This window comes from Acipenser ruthenus, chromosome 13, assembly GCF_902713425.1.
Source record: "Acipenser ruthenus chromosome 13, fAciRut3.2 maternal haplotype, whole genome shotgun sequence".
NCBI lineage: Eukaryota > Metazoa > Chordata > Actinopteri > Acipenseriformes > Acipenseridae > Acipenser > Acipenser ruthenus.
This window is the reverse complement of record NC_081201.1, coordinates 27,935,204-27,954,545: the sequence shown is the minus strand read 5'-3', so window position 1 is coordinate 27,954,545 and position 19,342 is coordinate 27,935,204. Positions and strand designations below refer to the sequence as shown.

Below are 19,342 nucleotides of genomic sequence, written 5' to 3'. Positions count from 1 at the left end.
AGAGGCAACATCAATTTCTATTATGATTTCTAGTTAATATCCATTGTCCTGCTGATCCTTCCGACCCATACAAGCCCCTGGCCTTTGGCATGGAACAGAGCACACAGTGAGATAGATTCAGAGCATATCTCTTTTGCTGTTACTTCCTCATCCCCTCACATGGATTAAATGTCGAATCCTGGCTTATAATTCTACAGCAGATAGAAAATAGGACAATTCATTTGGTGGATTCACGGTTAGGACAGGACAGTAAATTGTACACGCACGACACTGAAGGACCTTTATGAATGCCCCTACACAACTTCTATATGTATCACTGAAACTTCAAATGTGGCAGTGAAATTTTTAGTAAACACATATTATAAAGCCTTAATTGAGAAAATCATAGAATACAAAAGCTACAAGTATTCCATCAAAATATCCTAACTTTGTGTGTTTCACCCAGACTACAATATACTTTAATACCAAGTAATTCCGTTCAAGCCAATCTATACATAATCAATAGATCCAAAGAAAAGTTCAAATTCAGCATAATCAAGAACCTAACAGCAGATCAGACTAAAAGGCTTTGTATTGAAGAGTAATTCTAATGATTCATTTGACACTTTATTCAGGAGATCTCTTAGGGAACTTAGCCATTCCTTTTGCAGGACTCCCCCCCCCCCCAAGCCAGTTCTTTAATTTAACTGACCCAGCTAAATTGGAATATGTTTTATAATTTTTTATAATTTTTTGTATAAAGATGATGAAAAGTTCACAAACTAAAAAAACGAAATAATGCAGGTCAAATGTACCCCCATACCTGGTGCTGTATAAGAAATAAATTGATTAACTATAAAATAACTTACAAAATCCCTTGTTAGAGAGGGAAAACATTCAAAATCCACAAGGGTGGAAAACAACTGGTCAGATTTCTCGCTGTATACCTTCCATTACCCGTGGATGAGTTTCCATTTTTCCAAATGTGTCTTTTCCGATTAGGGATGTGCACTGTCCTTCATCATCTGCTTCAGTTAATTTAAAATGACAGAGTGGCCACAACCTTTAACAGGATACATAACCCAGCCCTGGCACCCTGACCCCATCTGGTTGTTAAAATTATCCATTAAATGAATCAGCCTTTACTGAATGAGGCGCTGCTTCAGATATGACCACATGGCTCATAGACTTACCTGGGTGCACAGCTTTGGCAGTCCGAGAGCCAAGTGCACCATTTTAGGCAGAATAGATCCAAACAGATGTTCAACTTCATCACAATCAAGAACCTAAAAGCAGATTAAAAAAAAAAAAAACACATTAACAGTAATCTTTTTTTTTTTTTTTACACAAATCCTTAACACATAGAACATTAATATAACACTTAAAACCATATTACATGGACCAACATTTTGAATGTTAAGTGGTTTAAAATCTGTTTGGAATACTGCCTCAACCACCTTAATCCATATAACCATATTTCACGTCTCCACTGTCACATACTATCAATTTGACACTGAACTTCAATGTCTGTGTTTGTATGTTAACAGTTTACAGAATCACCACATCAAAATTACACTTAAACTGTACTCTCCACTGTGCTGTAATGCTAGAGCATGACATTTAATTTAGAACTAACAAATGATGCTGTTTTCACACTTTCTGTATTTAAACCAGTTTCATACTCAATTAAATTACAATTTAATTTAAATTAGATTTATTTTCATATTCCATGTCTCAAACTTACCCAGTATGATTTATGGAATGAATCTTAAAACATTTGGAAATTAAAATAAAACGTTTATTCGCAACACCAATTAATGAAAAAAATACTGTGTGTGACAATTGTTTTGCCCCATGGAAGTATGTTCATACTACCCAAACAGAACAGTCAATCTCCTTAAAAACTCAATTCTAACTCAAAATTAGATACCAACAACAAGCAGTACAATTGTGGTACAGTGAGGGCAGGTGTATATGAACCAACAAAATAAACAGTTTTGAGATGCAAGCTATACAAGTTATTTATCAAAACATGAACCTGGCTAATGATCTTTCTTATTATGGAGAATTTTGAAGTTACCTTGTTCTGTCAGTGAAATGTAATGCTGTGTAATTAGCAGCAATTGAAAGTTCGCAATTTAAACTGATTTGTGTGCAAATAAAAGGAGACTTCCATAAGTAACAGCATAGTATACATTTTTAAAGCCTAAAAACACAAGCAGGGTATCTTATTAAATGAGACGTTTGAACCGAACAGTCTGCTTGTCAGCCTGTATTATTTTCCTATGCCATCGTCTCTAGAAATGACTCATGAATAGATGCCACCTTGTCTGGGAGTGTGACAGAAGGTGTAGAATATGGCTTTACTGGTTGACACAGTGTGTGGCTGGTTTAGTTAAGACGTCAATAGGTTGCCATTTTATAAACAATTCTCTAGAAAAAGTTTTTTTTTTTTTCCTTCATCAATGACAGGAGCAAACAACAAATCTTTTCTTCGTAATTTCATTCGATAATTCAGTGCCTTGGTGTGAAAAGCACTCTATGCAGAACTATTTTTTTTATTGTTATTAATATTGTCATTGAGCATCTCACCCTTGTAGTTAGGGGTTCAGCATATCATGTATGAGTACTTCCATATTGGTTGCCAATGCAATACAGCTCTTAGGACCCACTTTGGTTGGTCACTCATCTTAATATGGAATTTTTCTGTTTTTCAAGATGCTACGCATCACTTATAAGGTACCAGCCCTGCCTAGTTATTTATTCCCCATAAACCAGCTGCAAATGATTCCAAGAACTAAAATTAAACACTTATGGAGCAAGGGCTTTTATTTATCGACCTCCCTCACTTTGGAACTCTCTTCCACATTGAATCTGGAATGGCAAGTCTGTCAGTATTTTTAAAGCGTATGGTATGGTATCTTAATATGGAATTCTTATGTAGGGTAAAAAATATTTTAATATGTTACTTTATCATACAGTAATTAAGATTTACTAAGTATTTTACAGCAAAAACAAAACAGAGGAGGCTACGTATGAAAACGACTTGGGGGTAGTAGTGGATGAATCTCTTAAGCCAACTAGACAGTGCGGAGAAGCTATACAAAAAGCAAATAGAATGTTAGGTTATATAGCCAAGACAGTTGAATTAAAATCAAGAGAAGTTATATTAAAATTATACAATGCACTGGTACGACCACACCTAGAATATTGTGTCCAGTTCTGGTTCCCATATCATAAGAAAGACATTGAGGCATTGGAGAGAGTACAGAGGAGAGCAACACGATTAATTTCAGGATTGAAGGGTATGTCATATGAAGATAGACTGAAAGAGCTGAATCTGTATAGCCCAGAAAGGAGGAGAGTCAGAGGCGACTTAATAGAGGTATTTGTCAAGGGTTTAAAGTAATTGCTGAGAATTATTTTTTCACAGGTCAGAGAAAACAGAACCAGGGGCCACAGGTGGCAGCTGAAGAAGGGTATATTCAGAACCGAGGGGAAAAGGAGCCTTTTCACGGAAAGAGTGGTGAACCATTGCAACATGCTGCCGGACAGAGTCGTTGAAGCAGAGACTATCGGATCCTTCAAGAATAGACTGCATGCTGTCATGAACAATACTGTACAACCCTCTCTGTGACCACAATAAGACCTTTAGCTAGCTGCCTGGAGGAAGGGTGGTCCGTTTAGCCATGGATTCCCAGAGGTTTCATTTCACCTACTAAACTAAATGGTAAGGGTTTTTTTGTTTTTCCGCTTGCATTAAGAGGGCGACCATAGGTGGGCCGAATGGCCTTTTCTAGTTCTCGAATTTCTTATGTTCTTCTTATGTTGTTCTTAATATTGGCTGCACAACATCAAGATGATCAATCACTGAGCAATTTCATCAAGGTTGTTGGGCATGTTGGCTGATTAAATGAATTCCTGGAACAGATGCAAATGGCCAAGAGTGAGCTACAGGACACGGTGTTCCAGGGCAAAAAGCCTTGACTGGCAATTTAGCAAAGAACATTTATATAGCTGCAAAGGAGGCTTGACTAAACACTGTCATAAGTAATGACCTGCTTGACATCATAAACTGTTCTGTTGGGCATAATGAATGAGAGCAGCTGACAGCCAGGATGGGATATAGCTGAGGTAGCAAACCCTGATGTTTTTAAATCAAACCTTGACAGTACATCAAATCAACTAAACCAAACCAACACTTAGTGCATGACTTGGAACATGTCTATACATCACATCAAGCTGACAAAGTAATCAAGCTAAAGATGCAGCCTGCATCCCAACAAAGTTTAGGTTTACAGCAGATCGTTTCTGATTTTTATTTCTCAATAAACTAGACAAGGTTGACTGACTCTGGTCTCTGGCTATGTTTGAGAGGTTATATTCCATAAATTTGAACGCAACTACCTGATCAAGATTGCCATGGATAGATGCACTTTTTATCTTTTATACACTTTTCAACCTGATCCACAGCTTCTACATTTTCCGTTTAATGCTCTTTTCTAAAACCTCAATTCAATAATCCTCTAGTAGCTTTGCCAGTTTAAAATATGTTGGCCCTAAATCTCAAAACTAAAAAGCATTTGTGTGGTACATACATAAACTATGTTTGTCTTTAGTGTTTAAAATCTTTAGAGCCAAGATCATGCAACAATCTCTTGACACAGGGGTTGTACCGACAGACTGAAGAATTGCAAATGTAATATCAATATTAGTGAAAGTCAAAAATATGTTTATTGCTGTAATACAAGAATCAGATACAAGTAATACAAGAATCAGAATTGAGAACAGAAAATAGGAGGCACTTTTTTACACAGAGCATTGAGGGAGTCTGGAACCAACTCCCCAGTAATGTTGCTGAAGCTGACACCCTGGGATCCTTCAGGGAGCTGCTTGATGAGATTCTGGGATCAATAAGCTATTTACAACCAAACGAGCAAGATGGGCCGAATGGCCTCCTCTCGTTTGTAAACGTTCTTATGTTCTTAGGACAGTGACAAAGGGCATTCCAAACAGTAATGAAAAAGTAGCTCTTCAAACTTGGGTGTTTAAATTTAATTTGGCAGGGTGTAACAGTGGAGAATTTTTTTTTTCCTATGCATATATTAATTTGTCTTTCCGATGGGATACTTCCCATATATTCAGAATACCATTCCTATTTTTTGTTTTGGTCCTCATCCATTATAAACTGTATTATAGTAGAAATGACAGCGTAAACATGCCATGACAAACTAACTATTTCTTCATAGAGTATAAAAACTGTTCCATGTATTTATGCCAGATTGAAAATAAATCTAGAAATAAAATCACCCTACATTTTAAAAGGTCAAGTCAAGCATGCTTTATATCTTTAAAGTGTTTTCTTGACTGCCTCCCAGTTGGAGGTTTTGGGGGGATGGAGGGGGTAAAAAATGTTGCACTCTCTACTTCTTATTTACTCGCACCACAACTAAATCCACTCTGTTAACGTGATTGGAAATGTCCTCAGCTGTCAACCCCATCTTCAATTACTGGGCCTCTTCCTGATTAAATGCTGGGCAAGAGAGCAATAAAACACACACTGTAAAAAAAAAATAAATAAATAAAATAAAAAACAGGAGAGAGGGAACACGCATCTGATTTTTTATTTTTATTTAATCACAGCACTGTATTATGCAGCGAGGGACCTTATTTGGTAATGGGAGAGCGTTTCTGACATTTATCAAAAACTAGAGGCTGACACTTTCATTTCGGAAAATGAGACAGTTTACAAGACAAGGGCTAATTCGTATTTTTTTGTTTTTTTTTATAGCCATTACACTTCATCTGCCAATCAAAGTACAATACGGTCTCCGAGGCTTTTCACCTCTTGACAATTATTGTAGCTTTTCTGAGAGGTTATGAAAATGTAATTAAGTCCGAAGACTTTATTGCAAGTGGCTGGCATTATTTAATATTGTTCTATTTCTTTGCCGCTTTAGGGTAGAACACCAAGTAGTGAAGAGTGAATAAAACATTCCTCTGCTATAAATCCCAGATTCAACAATTAGTTAATACCAAATGTAAATTCAAAGACAAACATAACACAAAGGAGCCAGTGCCAAAATCTTTAGCAAGGCTCAAAGTTAAATATTTGGTAGCATTTTGCTGCCCCAAACTCTTAATTTGCTACTAGTTTTTTTTTATTTTTTATGCAGTAGCATTTTTCTGATACCTTACGCTGCAGTTTATAAGACCGACCCTGAGTGAACATGTACATAATTAGTCAGCACTCGCATATCTGACCCTATAAAATTTTGACTTCAGTGACAGTTAAACACGTGCGACGCATATATGATTATTTCATTTTGGCCCGTTCCAACCCTTGTCCGTTTTTCAGGGAACACAAAAAAAATACAGTATCAAAAATACATCTCTGAAAGGACTGTCTTTTAAAATAAGTAGGCTTCCATTTAGATGCATTGGTTTTGTTGGTAGGCCTACAGTATTATATTTTCAACAGAATAAGTATTTTAATTCAGAATGATATGATTCTGTAAATATCACTTGCCAAAACTAAAGAGACGTCACGTTAACTGTAATACAGTACATACTTTTAAATCTGGTACGTATTGTAGCGGTATGTAAAATTTCCCATTAACGACCTAACAGCAAAATTAAATCTAATTGTTAGCCATGCACAGAACTGCGTAAAACAAAAAGACAATGGAATTTAGCAAAACCAAAAGATTAAAAAAAAAAAAAAAAGACAGTTTCCAGAATTAAAACAGTATTCAAAGTCAGTATTCAAGATTGCATAATATAGTGTTTGATAAGGCCCTAATGTCACAGTTCACTTGCAAATGAAGATGCATAAAAATAAAGTTAATATTAACCAATTACAACAAACTGACTCTATAGGTTGATAATCCAGACAAATGTAAGTATAGGACGTTGAAAATGTGTGCTGTGCTGCAAGGTGAAAGACACCAGCCAAGAGCAGCAAGCTCTAGGTAAAAGAATGCAACCACTGAAACATGTATTCTGTGTCGACAGTTTCCTTCAAAACCATTATCAAAACTCAGTATCAGTTCACAAAAGGGTCTTCATCAGACACTTTGCTAAGGCTGCAAGTACCATCGCTTGATTTAGAAGAAGCATGTTTGCAGTTGAAAAATGCGTTAACCGTTTTATAAAGTAATTACGATAACTGCAGTGTAGAATAAAAGAACGGTATCAATACCGTAATGTACCTAAACCGCGGAAAACTGAAAAATCTGTATACCGACCCATCCCTAATCCCAAATTACGTAATTTATACTAAAGAAGCTGGATAACCTTGTTTCCTAATCCTGCTCTAATGCCACACACTTCTTGTTGTGTTGAGGAGATGCAGAAGAACATACAGGCTTTTTATAGTGTTTAATCTAGAGAAGTTGTAAATGGGCTTCATTACATCTTACATATATACGAAGGTTCCACACACAATTAGAATCCCAGCAATAACATTGTCAGTAGGGTTTAGGTTTGTCTTGGGCAAGACAAATTTGGTTTTTAGAATGTTTACAGTTTTCACACTCGCGTTGGGTACAATTTAAGATTAGAAAATAACCAAAGTCTATTAAAATGCAGACTGATGTACTGTAGTTCATTATCACAGCAGCATCTGGCCAAATTAGTAAGACATTTGTAAGAAAGAAATAAGACCAGATACAAACTATTAGAACCCCCTGCAATAACGCTGTCGATTGGGTGTAAGTTTGTCATGAGCAGCCAGGATGGCACTGATTCAACAGAACCTAAACAAATATGCAAGGTGTTTAAATTGTTCTGGAGGGATGCACAATACATGATGACAGATAGGAGATGAGTTACCATTGAAGGGTTAAGTGGGGTGGAAATCTGCAGTAGAAGTCAGTTCTACAAGATTGCCTACAGAGTCAACACGTTTGACTATTACTCGTAAAACATGAGTAATTCTGAAGGTCTTGGATCCAGAAGCTGCCAACGGAATTCCAATTATCAGGTCTCTACCAAAAGTTACCTTGCCGATCAAGTTAAAAATTAATACACCAAGTGGTGAGCCAATTGTGGGTTTATTTCAAAGATATTGCTTTCCCTAACTCTATATACTGATTCCGAGGCCCTATTTAACATAGAGAGTGGTGGGTGTATAGAACAGGTTGCCAAGCCATGGAGCTGCTACCGGTACATTATGAGCCGTATGGATGGGGATCTGGGAACTAGTAGGAATGGATTTAAACTAAAAGTAGTCGTGTGCTTGCAATACAAATGCCAGCGGTCCCACTAAAAACATGTTAATGCCATTTTAGAAGGAGTTTTCATTCTTGAGACTAAAACTGTACTTTTAGCTTTAAAAAAAAAGTGCATGTATTTTTGCTGTGGTGCGAGGACAATTTACTTTGTAAGCACTCAAATTCTTCTGCTTGTGGATCAACCCTACCTACTTGCTCAATCGAGTGCTAGCCAAGATCATACTATAAATATAGCTCAGTTGTGCTAACCTAGATAAACAATCACAAAATCAAAAGCTATCTTTGAATCTGTCTCTGAATGCCAAGGCAAGACAAGGCAATACTGATCTCTCTTAGATAGCCATTATTTCATTTGAATCGACACTGCAGCTTTTAAAACTATTAGCTCCAACTGATTTTATTATCTAATCTGGGAGTCCTGAATCAGGTCAGGTACAATATGCCCTAATGTATCACTCAAATAAAATCACAAAGTCAAAGACCTGCATGCATTACAGTGCATAAGTGTTCAAGGGGACAAACCCCCTTACAACTAGAATAAGGGATCTGAGGTTTAGAGGTTTCAGCAAAATTCTAAAATGATTGATCACTTTCCCTGTGCTGTACATGTAAACACTGACTATAACCATTGTTTATTACAGTCCTTATTTTACTACTGAACCTTTAGTTTTTATCTATGTGTCACAGCAGGGGGGGGTTTAACAGAGAAAAACAAAAAAGCCTAACTAAGAAAATCACATAGACCTTACAGGTTACTTGTTAAGACTGATTGATGGTTTTTGTTGGCTCAAATAATATATACTCACAGTAGCATTAGCTTCAATGTTGATTTTAGACATTCAGTAAATGTAAAATACCTAGTTCTATTAAAATGAAAAAAAGATGGACACCTAGCCAAATTCCTAGAATTAAAAAAAGAGATAAACCTGGCTTGTAAAGCCAAGATAAAAGATGGAATATTAACAAATTTCAATCCTAAAACATAAACCTCAAAAGAATTGCAGTAAACTGCCATTAATTACATTTAAAGGTCCTGAGGCTCATCAGAACTATCCAGAATGGCTTTGCACATTGGATCATGTCTGACCTCAAAAAGCTTGTTACATTATTAAAGATGGAACAGCCATTCCCTTTGGTGAATGACAGCTCTGAAATGCAGCCCTGAAGCATCAAAGTGCCTAACCACATAAGCAATCCAGTGCACTGCAGTGTGTACTTCCAGGTGGAGCAAGTTCACTTTTCTAAATATCTTTTATTAAGACAATAAACCAGTGCTAGTTTAAGTTATAAATTTTTTTTTAAAAACTGCATTTGCCTCCGATATCCTGCACGGTTAGGGATAAAAGTCAACTGGCAGGCTTGAGTCCAGGGGTGGCAATACCCGTTGCTTAGGCGAGATAGGTGAAAAATGGCGGTTGGTCTGAGAGCGGGAACAGAAGTTGCACATTGAGTTTCAGTCCATCTCATCAGCAAGTGGGTTGTATCAATGAGTAAAAATGGGCATTGGGCATTTCAGACAGGGTAGAAAAACAGTGACAACATGTATTTAAAAACAAAACACATTTTAAAGTCTCACTGGTAATAAAATAATCAATAAGTTTGCACTGCAGGAAATGACCAAACTGTTATGAGATGCAATGTGTGTTTTAAATATTTATTTTAAATAAATAAATAAATAAATAAATAAATAAATAATGTAAACCAATACAAATTTACAAAATTTTAACACATTTTAGGATTAAAAAATAAAAAATAAACAGCACTTGCTGATAGATGTGCTGTAAAGCACGCCTGAACAGAACTGCAACTAGTTAACAGTGCCCCCTACTGGATACCTACATAGATACCTTTAAAGGTTTAAAAAGAACAAGCTTCAATAAACCTGGATATTATAGAAAGTGTCAAGAATTATGGGCACCAGGGCAGCCTAAAAGCCAGCACTGTACCTTGGATACCTTAGAAACACCACTCGTGATTTGATGAATGATGAATGTTGCACTGGACCTGACCTTGACCATTCATGGCTCTCCAGTGACTTACTGTGTTGGATTTTGAAAAAGAAAATAAACAAATAAAAACATTGCCCAGGTGCTTCAAGAACAGCACCCAGCAGTGCAATAGTGCATCCTTCATTAGAACAAGCTACTCTTTGGTAACGGGTTTGATTAGCTTTCCTTCTAGCTTTAATGGTTCTTTTTAATTAAATTAGATTGAGTTTTAAAATGACAGAGTTATCGATCCAGAAAAAAAAAAAAAACTCACCCCATCAAATTATTTTAAATAAAGGACACAGAGCCAGAGCAAGTTTCTACATTAACTAAAGGATGATTTATAGCAATGGCAGGGATAGCAATAGAACCCTGCTGCTAAAGTGAAATGAAACCTTTTAAATTCCTAACCTGTAGAATCACAGTAAAACAGGACACATTTTATCAGAAGGCATATAGGTATTTTATTTAGTTTTCATTGCAAATGTATATATAGCTACAAAACCTGACTGACCTGGAATCCTCATGCATTTTCTGGTAACATCAGTAAACAATTTGAGGGTTGTAACAAACATCTTGCATCTCCCCAATAGTCTAACTTTGTTTTCATTTAGGGTTCTTTTGGGCCCATAAACCACGAGCGATAAAAATGCCAAGCATTATAATTCAGGCACTGCTAAACATGGCTCCCCTCTCACACTATGTATGGCCATGCTAAAAGGGGTTAAAACATGGTGGGCCCCACACAGCTACCAGAATTTGGGTATGAAGACCAAACAGTAAGGATTTAAGACACACCAATAAACAAATATACTACTGTATAGAATATAATGGAAACTGAACAGAATATAATGCAAACACATGATATCTTCTGTAATTACAGTTTATACAGAGAAACATTTCATTGTGTTTTATATTATGTGAGGTTTTACTGATTTCACAAAGATATAATTTGTGATGGTCCACTCTGAGGAGCCAAAGTCGCTTAACTCGCGGTTTCTAATTATTTGTACATGACCCTTTGGTAACCCATTAAATTCTGCTTTTAGACAGTGGAAGTGTAGTATTTCTTATCAGTTAAAAGCTGACCTGAAACTTCTTATTGCTCTGGCTGGATATACTTTATTATAGTAAAATGCTTCTAGAACAAATGAGGTCCCTGTTTCAGACGATAAGGCTCAGATACAATTACTTAAAATAAAGAGTTCCAAGACCTGCTCCTAAGGGAAGCAATAGAGCTTGCAAGGAAATAACTTGTCACTTAAAATCAAGTATAACTGCCTTTCAAATGCTATATATGCATATCTTTAGTAAGGGCAAATTGATCCCATCTTCTAACATGGCCTATCAGAGACAGCTGTTGATTTCATGCATGCTTTGTGCCTGTCTTTTTCTTAATTAGTCAACAGTCTACATTGTGAGCTTCAGAGAAAGAAATAGAGCAGGTGCAAGAACAGCACACTCTCATCCAAATGACAGTAAAGTATGGTAATTCATTACCATTCCCATGCAGGCAGAATAGAGAGTTTGATGGTACTAGTTAAAAGCACACTGCATTAGTCACAGGTATGCAGCTCTAAATAACCTTTCAATATTATATATTGTAAATATACTGTATTGTGACAAAAAGTTAGGGAATAGCAAGAAAACATTAATAGTGGTATTGTATATACTATGATTTCTCATCTATCACAGGCTACACAAAAATCTAGTACACTTGTCTGTATACAGTATCAATATATCGCTGGCCTAAAGACTACAACAGTCAACAAATAACAGTGATAGAAAGCCCTAGAAAAAATGAACCATAGGATATTCCAAAAGGTTCAAAAAAGTTCCAGATACAGTCTTGTTTCTGGCCAATGTTCATACCAATGAAGTTGACTATGTGAATCTACCTTACTAAAAGCAGAGAACTCCTGTGCCTATTAGGTCAGCTGTGCCCATGAATTTAAATCGAAGAACGTTAAACAGTGAGTTTTCACAACAAATGAATCACTCCAGGAAATTGCACCCTTAAGCTCATCTAAATTGTTACAGAAGTGCCTGCTTGTTATCCAACTGTGATTGTTTTTATAATTCACAGAATAGCTCTTAAAGCCACAAAGGTGTTTGAATAGGATGCACACACATATTTTCTAAATAAATCCTCTGGATTTTTATTTATTTATTTTAAGAGAAAAAGTACAGAGAAACGCTACCAGTAAATGTCTGAAGATTTCATTCATTAGACAAAATTACCTTCAGACCGTGATGCATTGGATTATTTGTCATTTGTTGTAAATTTTCACATAACATTAAGTGTATCGATTCATTTAGAATATAAATTATAGGTAGATGTCTGGATTAATTTAGTGGAACGCTACACAGGAGAGCTATAAAACACGCTGAATTAGTTCTTGGGAGGATGGCAGGAGGTGGACTAACATTAGCGTGAAAGAAACAACAGCCCTACATATCTTGGCAACGGTCACTGTTTAATCAGGTCATCTGTATATTATACTGGCAGTGCTATAATAGAACAAAAGAATTACAGAAGGTTAAAGGTTTAGTGGGCTTTTCATAGAAAATGTACAGGCTGCAGATTTTTTTTTTTGTGCATCACACTTTTTCTCATTCACATGGTAAAACATAACCTTAGCCTTGAAAATACAATCCACCACAATGACTCATTAAATACAATAATTAATATATACTGTAACTTTCTTAGGTAAAAGGCGTAGTGATCAGGATCAGACTGACTCCAGCAGTGCAAGAGTGCACAACGGACAATAAATACTTCAGCTCTTTAGAGGAACTGCTCATGGTTAAGATGCTGTGTCCTACATTCAATGCAGTATATGTTTAATTTCTCAAAAGCTGTATGTTTAACTGGATTTATAAATAGAATCCACATAATTAGATCATAGTGGGTAGAGCTTATCAAATTTAATTATCTAAAAAAATGAATTAAAATAAAATAAAGGCTTAAACTATCTGCTTAATAGAGTAGAATTAAGTAATAGCCGTAACATAAATAAATGAATGAGTATAGTTTAGGCAATTTTAAATGAACAACAAGGTTTGAAATTCTTCCCCCCTTATCCTCTATACAGCAGTTAAATCTGAAAGGGTACAGTGAATAAATAGTTGTGATCCAAGAATAACTGATTGATATGGAACCCTGTCTAACAACACTTCACATTCAATAAGATATCCTTACGGGACTAGACCGCTCTATTTAATTTGCGCTGACAATTATTTAATGATAATGGGCCATCTGCAGAAATCTGAATATGTTCCTTGATGACCTAAGCATGCAAGGCTTCCATCATCAACTAGCTGACATTTCAAACATTTACAATGTATTTAAGCCACAACCTCCCCTGTACATCACTGAAGGTTTATGCAGAAAGAAAATATACAGCCTAGGAATATGAATATGAAGTATGAACTTGATCTTTTTAAAAATGTACTGTGCTCACACAAATCCGAGTCAAATAAAAAATAAAACGTTCACAATGTATCAACTAGCAGCAGACACATTACGATTCGGGGATGGTCAAATGTTTCATTTTTTTTTTTTTTAAGTCTATCATGTCCAAGTTTTGCTCTAACTTGTTTTTTTTTAGCTAAAAAAGTGACCGCTTGTTACATAAAAGTATAGCCCCAGTGAGTAATAAACATTCAATGCCTTACCTCTGTGCAAAACAAATTAAGAGCAGTGAAATCCCATTTCTTTGCATATCTGACATTGTATCTCAATATTGCATCCTAAAAAGGAAAGAGAATAATTAGTCTAATGAAATAATTAATTTCTTTATTCTGTAGACATATCATGCTCAATAGGACTCAACAATGTATGAATGTAAATCATTTAAAACATAACATTTAAGTTAAACAGAGAAAGTGGAAGCTGGATGACATGCAAAGAAATTGATTGAGTTTACTGTAAATTCTCACAGAAATGTGTAGTATGCTTTCAATAAAACAAATCTGGTCTTGTGTACTGATGCTTAATATTTTAATTTGTTGAAAGACCCATCTCCTTTTATTCCAGATCAATACATTCTGAGATGTGCACCAGTACAGGACACTTTAGAGAAATTGTGCCACCTGCTGGCTTTTTCTCTGCACAACTTTAATACACAGACCTTCAAACTGCACCTTGTAAACAGGCTCAATCCAGATAAATGGGTCCAGGTCAATGTGGGGGTTGCATCTCAACTGATCTATATTATATTAATATATTGTATTAACTAAATGACTAATTTAGAAAATGCATAAATATAAGGCAAGACTTAGAACACAAACTAGTAAATGGTCTAATTGCAAAATCATCCCCAACAAGGCACTTCTAATCAGCTGCTTGGTGCTCTACTAATTACAGCACAAGCCTAGTTCATATCTGTTTTACCGTCACATCCAGGGAACTGTTGAACCTGCTTTGCAGAGACTTTTGAATCAACTCCCATCGACTTTGCTCTACAGCACGTCCATCCTGCTGAAACAAGAATTTCTACTGATCAGCGCTGCCCAAGGCTTCTTTTCATTTAAAAACGAACAAAAAAAAAACATTGCTGCACTTAGCCTACTTCATTTTCCACTGTGAAAAGATTTCTATCTGAACAAGGCATCTTCACATAGGCATCATTCCACATGTCCTTGTACTTGGTGGGATAAGGAACAGGGACCTCTCCTTCTCGGAGAAGGTCAGTCTGTAAAATAATACAAAAAAAAAATAAAGTTAGGCATGTAACAACATTATCTGACATGTGGTTAAATATGTTGCTTGAAATTAAAGTCTCAAGTGGTTTATTTCACTTTACCACTATAACGGTTGTAAAGTTATAGTGCACTGTATTTCATAGGCTTTATTGAATAAGGTTCTGCATACAAGCCTGAGTTTATTGGCTTGCTTGTTTCTGTTTTATTGGTAAACCACCATTTTAAATGCTTATTTTGTTCAGATTTACAGCATTGAACCTTAGCAGAAAAATCAATCTTACCCTTATCATCACTAAATGACACGGTGTTGCTTTCAAGTGTGGTAGTGGGGTGCCACACATTGGCATCCTCCTCAGTTCATCAATGGGTGTCCCCAGCCATTTTGCACCGGGAGTCGGCCCTCTGTTAGGTGGTGTCCTGCTAGGTTTTCTGTCTTTAAATTCACAATGGGCCTTCTCACTGTTAGAATAAAATAACAAATGTACATTTTATAAATAATCGATGTGGAAAGAGACACATTATTAGGTTAATGGTAATATCCAGGTGGAATCGTATATCAATTTTAGAGCAACTCATGCTAGGGATAATGCAATTACCAATATAAAACATTTTTACATTCACCTGATAAGTCATTTGTGAACTATTGTTTTAAAGTAGAATTAGGGAAAGTAAAACGTACAATATGCTGCATGTACTGTAAAATCACTTAGTAAGGTCTGTAAATCACTTAATTACAAAAGGACTGCCATTTCACAGACATGCCTATTTCTTAGGACCCAGTAAATCTCACCTGGCACTTGTATGGCACTTCATCTGTCTCTTTTGTAAAAGTGGCAAAATTAGGCCCCAGTGGTTTTTTGTGACACCACCTGCGCCTCAAACAATACACATTTTTCATGTGCACTTCACTAGGGATACAACCTGCTGTTAGCATTCTACATTTCTGTTTAAATGAAGTGTAACACCACTATATCCCAATAGCCTGGGATACACATTGCCAGCAGAGACACAAAAATTTCTGCACAGTTGATTCTATTCACAGCTACATGAACTAAGTGGTCTACTAAAACTATTAATACTAATATGTTTCAAACTGTTTATTAAACTAGTTGAATACAGTACCATATGAGATTTAAGCAAAATCCACTTACAAGGGTCTCCGTTGCAGCTGAACATAATCTTTAGGATGTGACGGAAAGGACTTCTCCTGATTCCAATATTTTGCTTTCAGTGTGGCGAATACAGCTACAGCTGTGGCAAAGTTCCTTTTTATCTGTTAATCATACAGTGCCAACAACTAAAAAACATACTCATGAACAACTGTTTGTTACTGGATCTCAAACAACAAATGAGCATATTTTTTTGTAATGACAACAGGCTACTCATCATCAGAATGGTCTGATCTAATGACAACATCGATACAAGAAAGGCATTCAACCGGAAAACAAGGTAATGCTATCATGCTAATGAGGTAAAGAAATGGCCTTGGTTTACACCTTTAACTTGCTGTTATGTATTTGTGTGTGGGCTATACTTTGGTCCACAGAGACCCCTGCTGGAGGAAACGTGGTTGCCAATCTGCCAATGCCCTTCCTGATATTTATAATTGGGGCAGCAGTGTGGAGTAGTGGTTAGGGCTCTAGACTCTTGACTGGAGGGTTGTGGGTTCAATCCCAAGTGGGGGACACTGCTGCTGTACCCTTGAGCAAGGTACTTTACCTAGATTGCTCCAGTAAAAACCCCAAAACAATAAAAACAATCCCAATAACAAAAACAGTATAAAAGAAGTATTCCAGCTGCATATTGTTTTCCTGTGAATCCATTCTAAACTGTAAACACACTTATTTAAATGCAAGATATAAACAGTTCATAGCACACACACACACACCTTCATATTGCTCTTATGTTCATTCTAATGTAAAGTCACTTTTAGTTTCGCTTTCCATTTCATGAAAAACAGGACAAACATGCAAAAACAAACCCTGGGAGAGAATAAACCAATCAGAATCATGGACAGTGAGTCACAATTACAGTGAGTAGGCCAAGCTTTTTTCTGTTTACTGGCACGACACACCCACCAGAGTATTACATTTCAGAAAAAAAAGTTTGCTGATTCAGGTACCAACTGACCCACCTTACAAGATTTGTTTGCTTCAATAATGTTAATGTTAACAATGTTATCTGTTTGTAATGCACTAGTCTAAGCTGGTTTTTCAATTTTATGTTCTTCTGTCTGCTGTACAACACACTGTGTCTGGGAAATATTTATAATAAGGGCCCTGTTTAAAAACAAACTCTGTACTGTTGCCTTCCGGTCTAACCAGTTATTTAAAATATGCAGCAAAACTACAATCATTCTGTTCCCATCATTTATAACAAGAGACACATTTAAGAAAAATCTAGAACATTCTTGTATATAGTTCTGCAACACACTATTCACACCCGCAAGCACATACAAAAAAGAAACCAATTGATTACAGACCTTCATCGTGATAAAAACAATCCCAATAACAAAAACAGTGTAAAAGAAGTATTCCAGCTGCATATTGTTTTCCTGTGGAACTTTTTCATTTTTAGCAACATTTTTCTGCACTTTGGAATCCATTCTAAACTGTAAACACACTTACTTATTTAAATGCAAGATATAAACAGTTCATAGCACACACACACACACCTTCATATTGCTCTTATGTTCATTCTAATGTAAAGTCACTTTTAGTTTCGCTTTCCATTTCATGAAAAACAGGACAAACATGCAAAAACAAACCCTGGGAGAGAATAAACCAATCAGAATCATGGACAGTGAGTCACAATTACAGTGAGTAGGCCAAGCTTTTTTCTGTTTACTGGCACGACACACCCACCAGAGTATTACATTTCAGAAAAAAAAAGTTTGCTGATACTTGGAGAGAAACAATCTAAAAAAAAGAGGAAACTATTCCAGTCACAGATATTTTGTATATTTTCTTTACAGCAGCATTTTAATGTATCAGGGTATTTATTCTGCCAGACATCTGACTCTGAGTTATTCCCCTTTGGCCTTGATCACTGAACTTCCAAGTAGAATGAGTCAATACAAATTAATAAGACATGTCCACCCTTGTACAAATCACAGGAACTGAAGTGATATTAATTCGCTTAGAAATGGGAAGGCCATCATTTTAACATTATTGCACACAAGAGCCTCAGACCGAACAGCCCTGATGTGTAATGGTGTAATAAGGTTCATGGAGTTTTTCTTTTATTGACTGTGAAAAACTGTAAGACAAAAAATGGTATTTCTAAGTCCATCGAAATGGCAGTAGCAAAGGCCGAAGCCCAGCTATGTCTGATAATTGAAAGACAGAACTGAACCAGCCACAATAGAATGACGGATATGTTTCTTGTAATGGAATCTACAGCATGAAAAAACTGAACCTACCTGGTCGGAGGGTTTTCTGCTTGCTTTTGTTGGAAAAATTCAGTAATTTTTGATGCCCTTTTTCCAGAAGATTTTGAGGTTGAGGAGAGACCAGGTGGACTTCCTGTCTTCTCAGGCTTATTAGAGTTCACTGCTGTCTTCCTATCCTCTCTGCTTTCCCCTTTCCCCTCAGCCAATATGGAATCTTTGGTCACAGTGAACTCTTCAACAGCGTCCGCTTTGGTGCTGGCCACAAGCTTGGGATCAGAGATCTGCTTGCTGGAGATCTCATGTTCAACAGCTGGGGATTCTTCATCAGCTCTAGGATGGCTGCCTTGTTTTTCAGCCTGACTCAGGCTATCTTCACACAGCACAGGGTGGCTAGGCAGGCTCTCCGGACTCATCATTTCCACATCTTCCTCATCTATTTGGAGACTCTTACTAACAGCTTGACCTCCCTGACCTGAAGCTGAATCTATATTCAGGTTACCCCCAGCCATCTCCTTTGTTGGCTTGACTAGCCATGTGTCAAGGTTGCATGGTTTCTTGGGTCTTTTTTCACAAGTCAAATTAATCTGATTGTCAGCTTTTGTTCTACGGTTTGAACTATCCAATCCATGTGGGTTTGTAACAGACACCTCCACTTTGGTGCTTGCTGAAAAATCCATAGTCTCTAACTCTACTGATTTGTCTATGCCTTTTATTTCAAGATCTTCATTTTTAGACAGGCCCAAATTACTTTCTCTGATTGGATCTCTCTGCTGAATGTTTTCCTTCCCAAAAGAAGTACCCAACATAAGAGTTTTTTTTGTAGAATCACCTATTTCTAATTCTTTGTTAGAGGTCATATTTCTAGAGAGAAAGAAAACAAAGAATGTAACCCAAACTGTCAGATGATATTGTATATATCAATCAATATTCACCCTTTTGGGGACAACAAATATGAATCGTTCCTCAGATGTGAAATCAAGTTTGAAACAAAATTCCATACATTTCTGTTACATAAAAATGCAGCCTCATGCTGTCTAAATCAA

General features: G+C 36.4%; 1 protein-coding gene across 6 annotated transcripts in view; it reads right to left on the bottom strand.

Annotated features, from left to right (window-relative positions):
- The window catches only part of LOC117418229 (poly(ADP-ribose) glycohydrolase-like), a 54,215-nt gene that overhangs the window by 32,653 nt on the left and 2,220 nt on the right, over positions 1-19,342 (bottom strand). For 5 of the 6 annotated variants that reach the window (XM_034031025.3, XM_034031027.3, XM_058985005.1 and 2 more), the window contains 6 exons: positions 18,330-19,160; positions 15,190-15,367; positions 14,776-14,898; positions 14,598-14,684; positions 13,880-13,954; positions 1,173-1,265 (listed from right to left, as the gene is read on the bottom strand). In XM_034031025.3, coding sequence (XP_033886916.3) covers positions 1,173-1,265; positions 13,880-13,954; positions 14,598-14,684; positions 14,776-14,898; positions 15,190-15,367; positions 18,330-19,160 — 1,387 coding nt within the window. The remainder of the gene's footprint in view (positions 1-1,172; positions 1,266-13,879; positions 13,955-14,597; positions 14,685-14,775; positions 14,899-15,189; positions 15,368-18,329; positions 19,161-19,342) is intronic. The other variant, XM_034031026.3, reaches the window with a different exon arrangement.